Source organism: Trichomycterus rosablanca, chromosome 12, assembly GCF_030014385.1.
Source record: "Trichomycterus rosablanca isolate fTriRos1 chromosome 12, fTriRos1.hap1, whole genome shotgun sequence".
Classification (NCBI taxonomy): Eukaryota; Metazoa; Chordata; class Actinopteri; order Siluriformes; family Trichomycteridae; genus Trichomycterus; species Trichomycterus rosablanca.
The window spans coordinates 35,619,601-35,631,688 of NC_085999.1; the positions used below are offsets into that span (position 1 = coordinate 35,619,601).

Here is a 12,088-nt window from a genome sequence, read left to right on the forward strand (position 1 = left end):
CCGTGAGAAATCATCAGGTGTGCCAGGGAAGATTATCCAATTTCACCTGATTGGTATTCTAAGGCTTATTACCTGCGGCGTTGTCTCACTCGCAGCATGACTATGTACTTTCGTACTAAACAGGCCCAGGTTTCACACTGAGTAAGTAAATTGAGTAAATTGAGACTAGATTTTCATTATATTTCAATAAATATACTTTTTGTGACATTTTTGTTTGGTGGTGTGCCTTGTGATTTTTCTAATGTTTTGGATATTGGATATTGTAATCGGCGAGTAGGGTGCTCCTGGTGTTTTTAGGGTATCATTGTGTGTAGTGTTGTAGGTTTGTGATAGGATGGGTTCTGATGAAAAAACAGATTTTACTGTATCTGTATCTGGTAAGTATAGTGTTGTAGGTGATGGATAGGGAACTGTAGTTGTTAATTAGTAAAGAAATGTGTGAATGGTTTGTTTAGGAAGCAAAAACAACTGGGAAACACACAGCGTGTCTGCCCTTTTTAAAAACTGGCTTTTCTACCACAATTACTTTTAAAAGTAGCCGGTTACTATACTGTAGAATAATGTAGGTGGATTGTAGGGTCCATTCATGGCTGTTGTTGATTTTAGAAGGGCGTTACCAGCGGGTGCTGCTTGGGTACATCGGTTTAGTGTAGATGTTACCTGTGTACATTGAGCACGTCCTTTTTTAAAGTGACCTTAGTGGGCATCTAGAATACTACACGTGACTGGTGGCTTTGTGTGATGTTGTGTTGAGTACAGTTTATCGCATGTGTTTTCTTTCCTTTCAGATGTCCCATGCTGCCACCAGTGCCTTGTGTCGCTCTATAAAGCTGCAGTGCGAGCTGTACCCTTCGCGACAGATCGCCATCTGCTTGGACCCCTACTGCGGCCTCGGCTTTGCCCTTTGGTGCCTCTGCAGGTCAGAACCAGTTCCAGCACAAAACACAAAAACTTCAGCACTTGAAAGTACACACAGTTTATATTTATGCGTGTGTGTGTGTAGTGTATACTCTGGACATCAGTCTATTCTGGTTCCTCCTCTGGAGTTGGAGAGTAACGTATCAGTGTGGTTGGCGGCTGTGAGTCAGTATAAAGTGCGCGTCACCTTCTGCTCCTACTCAGTGATGGAGATGTGTACTAAAGGTCTGGGTTCCCAGACTGAAGCTCTGAGGGTCAGTATTTCTCTCACACACACACTTCACACACTTCAGTTCATTATAGCTCTGCCCACATAGGGGACGGGTTGGTCTGTTTTGACGTAATCTATAATAAAACAGATAAAACATGGGGAACACAACCGGCATTGTTGAGAAATGTTGAGACAGTGTGGTTACTTCATATGCTTGTGAAACAGAACCACATTCTGGAAACGCCCTTGAGAACCAGCTACTCAACCACATCAACTCAAAAATAAGGTGGAAGTTGGAGTGAAGGAATAATAGAACTAGTAAACATGCCCACAAATGAGATGATGCTGGACACAGAACTTTTTTTACCTAGATTTTTTTATATTTACAGGTAACATATTCAATACTGGCCTAGTCCAGTTTGTAAGAAAGCCCAGGAAAGCGACTTAGGCTTTGGCTTGTCTAGTTAGCACAATTGGCCAATAATAGGCAACCATTCAGACCAAACAAAGCTGTAAACATTGAAATATTTTTGGTTTGGCATTTGGGCATTTAAAGCACCTGTATTTTGCATGTTTGTTGCAGATGTTTAGGCTTTGGTGTAGAAATAGTTAAATAGCATGATCACCATGATCTTAATATGATGGCCAAGTCTTTTTCAGTAATATATCCTTATAAATACAAAATTCTAACATTTAGTATTTAATATGTATTTGACTTTCTATATACAGTTTTAGAGAAGTATGCCCTAAGAACACCCTAGTCGACTTTTTTCAGTCAGTGCTACTACATTTCTATAATCCCTGTGTTTTTCTGTGTTCCTTTGAGTAGTTACGTAACATCAACCTGTCGTGTGTTCGAACCTGTATGGTGGTAGCTGAGGAGAGGCCACGGATCACCCTCACACAGTCCTTCTCAAAGATCTTTAAGGATTTGGGACTCTCACCTCGAGCCGTCAGCACCACGTTCGGCTGCAGAGTCAATGTAGCCATCTGCCTTCAGGTGAGGAGGAAACAAATGACTTGTTTATTAATATTTTATGTATTTTTAAAGCTGTACTAGTTATATACTGATTTTAAAATTGTTTGCTTTTACTGCTTGCTTCAGTGTCAGCAGTGGATTAAAAAAATCATAGTCCCATTAAACACCTACTAAGAAAATGGAGCAACTTGTTTAAAACTATGTTTAAATTCCACAGCTTGTAAATTATGATTCTTTATATCTACTGTAAATATAAGTTTTACTATTTTTATTAAAATCAGTACTATTATTAGTTTAAGGGCATTTTCACAACATCAGTTGATGGTTGATGTGCTTGTTAGCTTTTAGCGTTTCGGTTTCTTTTCACACAGAAAGGTCTAAGCGCACCAACCGCCATCACAACAAATCACGAAGAGAGCGTTAATTCATCATTCCGCTTATTGGTCTGATGTGTCTGAGGCGGGAACAGGAAAGTAAATACAGAAAAAAATATCCTGTGTTTTGGACTTCATGCTCATGTTACTATACAATGAAATATGGAGGAACTGCAGAGATAATATTTGTTTGTAGCTGTGGTAATAATCTGGGTGATATTCCAGGCTAAACTACATCTGCAGAATGTAAAATTCACTTTGACGACACGTCTTGGAAATGCATTACTGCTTCAGACTTTGGGAAAAGACGTGCAAGTTAATGTTAAGAATGTACGGATCGAGGTCGGACCACATTCCCACCACAAACAAATAGCTCCAGAGTTTGTTTGGGACCGGGCTGAGACCACCTCCTTATCTCAAGGGTCTCGGTATGAATATGATAGTCGGATTGAACCGAACTAAAAAGTGCAGGTGTGAAAACACCTTGAGTTCCAGTCGTAATAACTAATGACTATTGTCATGCTGTGTTCACACGGCAGGTAAAAGTGCACAAATATAAGTTTCCTTATTTTTGACCTTGATTTGTCTTTGTTATGACATTTTTAACTCCAATCTGGGCTATTTTTCCAATACGTAGTACTAAAATCTGATCAACACTGGAGCTACGGCTATTTATGCAACTTTTAAGCCGGTCTAGCTGCCAGTTCCTGCAAAAAAAGACTTCCTGCATTTGTAAATGAACTTAAATCAAAACCACCACAGACTGTTCAAACACCAGTGACACCACACTGTGTGCTTGTAAATTATGTCAGTAATTTCATGGTCTGAAATCAGAATGTCTGTAAGAATAAAATATGATGTTACTGCATTGCGCCCAGTGATTGTGGTGAAACCAGATCCACCACAACCCTGATCAGAATTAAGTGATAGTAAAACATGAAATAAAACTAATTTGATAAAACAGAAACACTTTAGCTTGCAGTGTGATTACAGCCCTGGTTACAGTTTGAACAACATGTCTTTTTTTCTTTTTGTTTGTCTAATGTGTGTCCTCTTGTGATGTTTTTGTTTGTGTGTGTGTGTTGCTCCGTCCCACTCCGTCAGCCCAATAGACTGGGTAACCTGGCTGATCAGGTACAGTGTGTTTGGGGGGACGGTTGTAGACAGTCGTTAGTGCTTTCTACGTGTGTGTGTGTCTCTTTGTGTATTTCATGAGTAGCTTATCTGCATACCATCAAAAGCTGCTTCACACCGGACATCTGATTTACTGCATTCCTCCTTCACGTCTCTTGCTTATGATGGGAAATGTATTTTCTTTTATTACAGTATTCAGACCCTTTGTTCAGTGTTTTGTGGAAGCCCCGTAGGCAGCAAATACAGCTGCAAGTCTTCTTTGATACACATCTACATGGTTTGTGATCAATCCTACCTGGATTTAGGCAGTTTATCCCATTCTTTATAACAGATCCTCTCAAGCGTTGTTAGAATAAATGACAAGGGATTGTGAACTGCCACAATCAACAGATGATTAAACAGAAGCCACTCCAGTGTTTTAAACCCATGGTTATTTTTTGAGGACATTGACTGCATCCATTAAGGCCTATGCTGTCAATCACTGATGGAGCTTGGGCTGCTATTAAACGCATTTTTGTTCATGCTACCATCTTTACGTTTTTTACATAGCAGTCCTTTGCTCTTCTTTATTTACCCTGTCTAACTTTCCATCATAAATTTATAGAATACATAAATAGAGGTGCTGCCTGTGGAAATAAAAAATGGCTCCTTATTGTGGAGGTCACATTAGAAGTGAACAAAAAGCCGCTCAGGTGACGCAGTGGTAAAACACACGCTGGAATCAGAGCTGGGATCTCGAATACATTGTTTCGAATTTCGGCTCTGCCTGCCGGCTAGGCTGAGTGGCCACATGAACAATAATTGGCCTGTTGTTCAGATAGGGGATATGATATAGCCGGATAGGGTCTTTCTCTGCTGGCTGATTGATGGCGCCTGCACAGAGACGGGAAAAGAGTGCTGTCAGGGTGTGTCTCTCCATACACAGTGCTGATTCGCATTGCAAGATGCATACGGCTGCTGCCCACGTGTCGGAGGGGGCGTGGGTTAGCTTCGTTCTCCTCAATCAGAGCAGGGATCAGCATTGGTGGAAAGGAAGCATGACGCGGTTGGGCAGTTGGACGCGCTAAAAAGGGAGAAAAAGGGAAGAAAATGCATAAACAAAAATATAAAAGAAGTGAACAATGTTATATGGGCTAATGCTGTGCCACTAGCCTGGTAGGCCGTTTTACTGATGTAGCTGGAACAGCGATGCCTACTGTCTGGTCCAGGCACTTGCAGGAGTAGCAGAGAAATACCCAGAGCATTGATTTTCACTGCTGGCTGGTAAAAAAAAGAGGGCCGTGGCTTTATTCCTGCCAGAGATGGCATTAGTACTACCCTCTGTAGTCAGCTTGGGTCAGTTCATGGGGTGAAGGTCGAAAGTGCAATGTGATATTGGGCATGACTAAATTGGGAAAGTGGGGAAAATTGAAAAAGTTGTCACCCTAATGGGAAGTTGGCATGGGTGTGTTAAAGACAGTAAAGGAATGCGAGTGTGGCTTGAGTGCTTTTGGGCTTTTTCTGCTCCGATTATGCTTAGTAAGATGCAGCCGCTACTAACGCTTACAGCTACGTTCAGAGTTTGATTTGCACATTACGGTGAATAATTTTAAGTTAACATGCCACAGTGGACAGCAGAAGTACTGAGGGGTAAAGTGTCTACACAGACGATTGTCCAAATAGCTTCTTCTCCGAGGGGCATTATGGGTTGTTTTTAGATCACTCATAATGTTTTAATATTAATAGATCTGATTGTAAACACTCTTCTCTTGCAGGGTACAGCTGGTCCTGATCCCACCACTGTCTATGTGGATATGAGAGCGCTACGACATGACCGGTAAATCCTTCTCTTCACGCCCAGAACACATTTCTCAGGATAAATCAAATGCAGGGTCTGTGTGGATTGAGTGTGCCAGTTTGCTGTTTATTGTATACAAGCTAACAAACTCACTTGTGACGAGGATTTAACCATTTAAATTAAGGCACGTGGGTGGTGCAACCATCTATTATGCAAGCGCACTACCACTGCGATCAAATCTCAGCAGTGCTGTTTGCCAATCGGGCATCTGCTCAGACGATTGGCCATGTCCTGACATTATTGCGCCCTGTTCAGGGTATTCCTGCCTTGCATCTAGTGTTTCCTGGTGGAACATGGCTCACTGTGACCCTGTCCAGGATAAAGTTGTTGATGAAAATGAAATTAAATAAATGTTTGTGACGTTTTTTTATGTTTCCTTCTGTTCCAGAGTGCGTCTGGTTGAGCGAGGCTCTCCACACAGTCTGCCATTTATGGAATCAGGAAAGGTGAGTATACAAACACACACACACACACACACTGTTTGGTTCTGCAGTAAAACATGCTAGCCCACCAGTGTCAGCTCTTATATTAGCCGGTCGGGCGCCTACATGGACACATAATTGGCTGTGTGTATGTAGAGAAGGGACAATGGCTGAAACAGGGTTCCTCATTGCTGGGCGATTACAATCAATGCTGACCAGTGCGTGTCTCACAAGAAGTAGCGATCAGCGACTGTGCATGTGTTGTATGAACATGTAAAAGCCTCTGCCCCTTTGATTGGGGGTGGGTTGGTGGCAGCGATGTAAGACAGATAAGCCCCAATTGGCTACAATTGGATTGGGTAAAAAATTGGACTGGGAGGAAAAATGCTCAATTAAAGAATCAAAGAATTGATAAAAAAAATGGTGGTTGCACAGATGTGCCAGTTACCACTTACCATAACAGACCCTGTAATTTAAACCTTATACTGGTGTTTTTTCTTGTTTTTGGCCCAGAAAATGCAGTGTCCATTATTCCTATAAACATTCTGTAAGATTTTTACTGAGTGATGGAAAAATGTCTGCACAATTTTGCAATCTAGAATTAAATATATTCAGCAGAAGCTCAGGCGCCTCCCCAAAATCAGTTGGCGATTGTGAGCTCTGAGCAGAATCTGTAAAACCCTGTGTGTTGTTTCCTGCAGATCCTGCCTGGTGTAAGGGTAATAATCGCCCACACAGAGACCAAAGGGCCGCTGGGAGACTCGCATCTCGGAGAGGTGAGAGAGAAACCAAAACTTACTAACTTAATTAAATTATACATCACTATAAACATTTTAACCTCTACAAATGTCTGATGTGTGTGCTTTCGTTGTTAAACAGATCTGGGTGAGCAGTCCCCACAATGCAACTGGATATTACACGGTTTATGGTGAGGAGGCGCTGCACGCCGATCACTTCTGCACCAAACTAAGTTTTGGTGACACACAGACGGTGTGGGCACGGACGGGCTACCTGGGCTTCCTGCGCAGGACTGAACTCACAGACGCCCTTGGAGGTAAACGAGCAAAACAAATGTCCACATGTAGAAACCAGCGTCACTGTTTAAGTAAAAACGTTGCTGCTACACTGAGGTTGAAGTCATGTTGAACTGATGTGCTATACGCTGTAAAATGCGTATAGTGTATAACATCAGTGACAGACTTTGATTTGTTCCATTGCAGAACGACATGATGCTCTGTACGTGGTGGGCTCTCTGGATGAGACCTTGGAGCTCAGAGGGATGCGCTATCACCCCATCGACATCGAAACCTCAGTCATCAGATCACACAAGAGCATTGCTGAGTGGTGAGAAACTTGAGGTTATGATAGAATAGCATGAAAGCAACTGAGGGTTAGGGGCCTCGCTCAGGGGTCCAACAGTGGCAATTTGGCAGTAGAATGGATTGAACCGAGAACCGGACAGATGTTGCCATTTGCATCATTCGTTGATTAAAATCAGGATGTTCCTTTTTGTTCATGTTTCTCAAAAACAAGCTGGCACAACCTAATCAGACTAATCAGACCACAGCACAAATTTTTTGGTCCATCTGAGATTAACTCAGACCCAGAGATGTTTCAGCTTTCAGGAGTTTTCAAGTTGCATTTCTTTATTGCTGCGGTAGACTGCGTTAAGTTACAGTGGTTTTCTGAAGTACACCTGAGCCGCTATGGCTAAATTTATCACAGTAGTATGACGGTTTCTTACACAGTGCTGTCTGAGGGCCCAAAGGTCACGTGGGCTTCTGGCCTTGCCCTACACAGATTGAAAGATTTTTCAGAATTCCTGAATCAATGTTGTACCCTTGTTAGCAATTGTTGTGGCTAAAACACATTAATAAATAGAAGGGATGCCCCAATACTTTTGCTCATATAGTGTACCTATGACGTATTTGTGTTCCCACAGTGCGGTGTTTACATGGACAAACCTGCTGGTGGTGGTGGTAGAGCTGGAAGGTTTGGAGCAGGAGGCTTTGGATCTAGTCCCCCTTGTGACCAATGTGGTTCTGGAGGAGCACTATCTGATTGTGGGCGTGGTGGTGGTGGTGGACCCTGGCGTCATTCCCATCAACTCGCGAGGCGAGAAGCAGCGCATGCACCTGCGCGACGGCTTCCTCGCCGATCAGCTTGACCCCATCTACGTGGCCTACAACATGTGAGAGCCAGAGAGACGGACATGTTCTGCACATAACGAATGAACTATGCAGCCTGTGTGTTTTTTATGAAGACTGTAGTGACAGGAAACGGTGTCTCTTCATTTCATCCACGCGAACGACTGACGGCAAGCCTTTCTCTGTCCTGTCATTATTTCCAAGTTACCAGTCTGTGCCAGGGTTTTGTCAGGTGTCTGTGCCAATCTAAATGCCCTTTTTCCACTGACAGGGTGCCAGTACAAGTTCTGTACAAATAAATCCACACAAATAGTGAAATCTGATTGGTTCCAGCGCACAACTGCTGCTGGTCTGGATGACATGGTACATATAGATGAACTCTACGAAGGCAACTACAAAACATGGAAGGCGAGCATATGCTAGCTGATAAGCTCAGTTAATAGCACTTTCACTTTTTAGCACTGTTTACTCTTTTATGTGGACAGTGAAAAACCTTAGTGACCACATCAACAAGACAAACCAACTAATAATATTTTTGATGAATTGGAAAAAAACCTATTTTATATTTAGTGAGCTCCTATGGTATGATAGTGAGAACCATGCTTGAGTTCCCGGGGGTTTGGCTCTTGAGCTTGGCTTACAAATACAGAAGCACATCAGTGCACCCATAGAGCCGGTCACAAGCCCAGATAAATGGGAGAAATGCCTCAGTAAGGGCATCTGATGTACAAAATGTGCCAAATTAAGTATGCAGATAAATGAACCTCTGTGGCGATTCCTAACGGGAGCAGCCGAAAGGAATCATTTATTTGATTCGTAGCTAGTTTGTAAAAGGTCCCTGATTTTGTAATTGTCCAGCTGTAAAACTGGTAAAAATGCATGACGGTATTTACAAACGTGATCTGGTTCCCTGAATAGACACCGGCACCAAATCAGTGGAAAAAAAGGAGCGGATTTACAATGACTCTTCATTACCGAACACTTATGATGATCCTAAATAAGCACTTTTTTTTTTTTACAATTCTCGAATGTAAAAGGACGAATGTTCTCTTGAACAGAAGAAAAGTCTTCACTTATCAGGACTGCTACCGCTGAGAAGTGTGAGAAAACCTGTCTTCATTATATGGCAAAACTCAAAGCTGAAAAAGGGCAGCGTTGTTCAGATACACCACTTGACCAAAAGAATGTGGATACTTATCCATTAGCTTGTTGGGTTTTAATACAATGGATTATTATAGAGTTGCCTGAACTTCTCAACTCAATCATTAGAAGGAGTGTCCACATACTTTGGCTGTGTAGTGAAGCTGACGTTTAAATCTCAATTTTGCAGGTTTTCTCACTTGTTTACAAAAGCCATTATACATTAACGTTGCACATAAACACACATTTACAACATTCAGTTGTAGCTTATTGTAGTGCAAACTATCAGGGGTTGAAGGCCTTGCTCAAAGACCCAACAGAAGCAACTTGGTTGTTGTGGGATTTGAACCAGCAACCTTCTGTATACTAGTGCAAAACCTTAACCGCTGAGCTTACACTACCCTAGTTAGAGAGACTACAACACATAACTAGTGTTAATTTAAGCACATATAAAGTAATATATCATTTGGTTCTGCTATGATCCATTTTACACTTGAAACCCACATCAATTAATGCAGGTGTACTCCCCCCCTCCCCCCCAACTCCTGATCTTATCATTTCTGATTCCTAACTGTGAATCCGCTGCCGCTTGCACAACCCTGATCTGACGTCCACACAAACCCCAACAGCGGCAACTTCACAGTGGTGTGGCTTAAATCAGCAATGTTCTGATTACCAGTCCAGTACCTAAACCACTGAGCTACCACTGTGTATGAGGGAGGGAAGGTCAGACTGGGTCTCTTCCCCCTGCCCCCCTATATTACATTTCCGGAACTTTTCCGGGCACCAGCGTGAGTGGAAAGAGGGGTTCAATATAGAGCTTAGTGTGGCTTTCTGTATGTCATACATAATGCTGGCAGGTGATAGGAAGCAGCCACAGGTTGGACACGTTAAGGGGAATTGGAAATGACTAGATAGGGAGATAAAGGGGGAACAATCCAGTCACAACATTATGCTTTATAGATGGGCTATTATATGTGAATGGAAACCATGAGAGCTGCGTGAAGTGTTGTACAGCTTTTTGCTTTTAATACCAACAAAGAAGACATTCAACCACTCAGTCATTGAACTTAATATGTAATTTGTGTTCCAGGATGAGTCTTAAAAATTACCTGACAGCTGTGGACAGTTTGATATCTGTTTTTAGTACATGTATTTTATTTATCTTTGAGCTAAGCGTGCAATTCAAGACCAAGTCAGTATTTTAACGTGATCAGAGTGTAATTATCATTTCAAGCTTGGCTGAAAGCTTACGTAACACATTCTGTGTTTCTGCTGATTATTTTCGCCCCTTTTCGCACTGTCCCAATTTGGCAGCCCCTTTCCCACGTACAGCCTGGCACACGTCTCCTCTGACATGTGAAAAGATTCCTACAGAGTCCCCTAACTCACACAGAGGAACACACTGTGTCTTCTGTATTTATCCACAGCTCGCTTCAGCACCTTGACTAAACAGCAGGAGCAAAGAGGTGATTCCCCACCCTGCCTTATTTACCTCGTACACGACCAACTGTGTCTGTAGAGCGCCCGCCCAGGCCGGTGTCACCGCCGAGACTCGGATTCTGGTGCTCGTCTTCATCTCATCTTTGATTTTATTTTGGTAAGATGATATGACCGCTCATGCCTAAGCTAGCTTGTGTCGCTCTTGAAGCTGAATGTATCGGGGTGCTGATTTCCAAAGTGACTTGTGTACTGTGATGCAGAAGTGAACTTCTTGTCCCAGCATTCCTTTTTCTTTAGAACAGATCAACCAAACACAACCAGGTCCAGCAGTTACTTCAGGACACGTGGTGATAGCAGGTAAGCTGTGTGTAAAGGGCTTCGTTTCAGGGATTCTGCTGAAGTGTACTATTAATCGCTTGTGTTTTTCAGACTTTCATTGTAGGTCAGCACTGTAAAAAATGCTTCTTTTCACACCTGTATTCTGACTTTTTGAGTCATGTGCCAGGCATTCAGCCTGCTGTAATTATGTACAGAATATATGTAAGTTATTACTGGAATCATCAGACACACAAAGGAAGCATCAGAGCAAACATGAATTTTACTTTGTTTCTTAACCACACGTCAGAAACAGCAACATGAAATCAAGTTTACCATATTTTTTGTTAATGAATCAGAATCGGGAGATGCTGTGACTGGCAGTGTGAGTTGTTCAATGTTAAACCAGGATCAGAAATCACTGTTAGAATGTTTAAGCAATCGGCTGACCTGACTTTCGTTCTATGTTAACATGATTTCTTAATAAATAATTTGCTTTTCATGAAGCTCTTGCTCACTTTCTTTTACCTTTAAGAAACTATAAGCACAGAAATAAATCACACAATAAAGTTCCATTCAAAGAAGGTATGAACGTAACAGACTGCCATTTCTCTACAAACAGAACAAAAGTCTAGACTGAATCTAGTTCACTGGACTGTTGTCCTGTTTTGGATAGACTTAAAGGGAATCATAAAGTCCAGGAAGCTAACTTTGCCTTGAAAGTAGAAAACAATGCTTCATAGTGCACAATCAGTAACAACATGTAAATATGTAGACTGGTGTTACTTGCTTTTATTAACTGAAGTACCGATCAGCCAAAACATTAAAACCACCTCCTTGTTTCTACTCTGTCTATTTTATCAGCTCCACTTACCATATAGAAGCACTTTGTAGTTCTACAATTACTGACTGTAGTCCATCTGTTTCTCTGCACTTTTTTTAGCCTGCTTTTACCCTGTTCTTCAATGGTCAGGACCCCCACAGGACCATCACAGAGCAGGTATTATTTAGGTGGTGGATGATTCTCAGCACTGCAGTGACACTGACATGGTGGTGGTGTGTTAGTGTGTGTTGTGCTGGTATGAGTGGACCAGACACAGCAGTGCTGCTGGAGTTTTTAAATACCGTGTCCACTCTATTAGGCACTCCTACCTAGTTGGTCCACCTT

At 42.1% G+C, this 12,088-nt stretch overlaps 1 protein-coding gene across 1 annotated transcript in view; it reads left to right on the plus strand.

Moving 5' to 3' along the window:
- The window catches only part of dip2a (disco-interacting protein 2 homolog A), a 95,555-nt gene extending 84,129 nt beyond the window's left edge, over positions 1-11,426 (plus strand). The window contains exons 30-39 of the mRNA XM_063006183.1: positions 789-919; positions 1,004-1,172; positions 1,959-2,129; positions 3,587-3,616; positions 5,371-5,432; positions 5,842-5,899; positions 6,577-6,651; positions 6,755-6,929; positions 7,096-7,219; positions 7,818-11,426. Of these exons, the coding sequence (XP_062862253.1) occupies positions 789-919; positions 1,004-1,172; positions 1,959-2,129; positions 3,587-3,616; positions 5,371-5,432; positions 5,842-5,899; positions 6,577-6,651; positions 6,755-6,929; positions 7,096-7,219; positions 7,818-8,070 (1,248 nt within the window). The 3' untranslated portion in view covers positions 8,071-11,426. The remainder of the gene's footprint in view (positions 1-788; positions 920-1,003; positions 1,173-1,958; positions 2,130-3,586; positions 3,617-5,370; positions 5,433-5,841; positions 5,900-6,576; positions 6,652-6,754; positions 6,930-7,095; positions 7,220-7,817) is intronic.
- Positions 11,427-12,088: the final 662 nt, after the last annotated feature.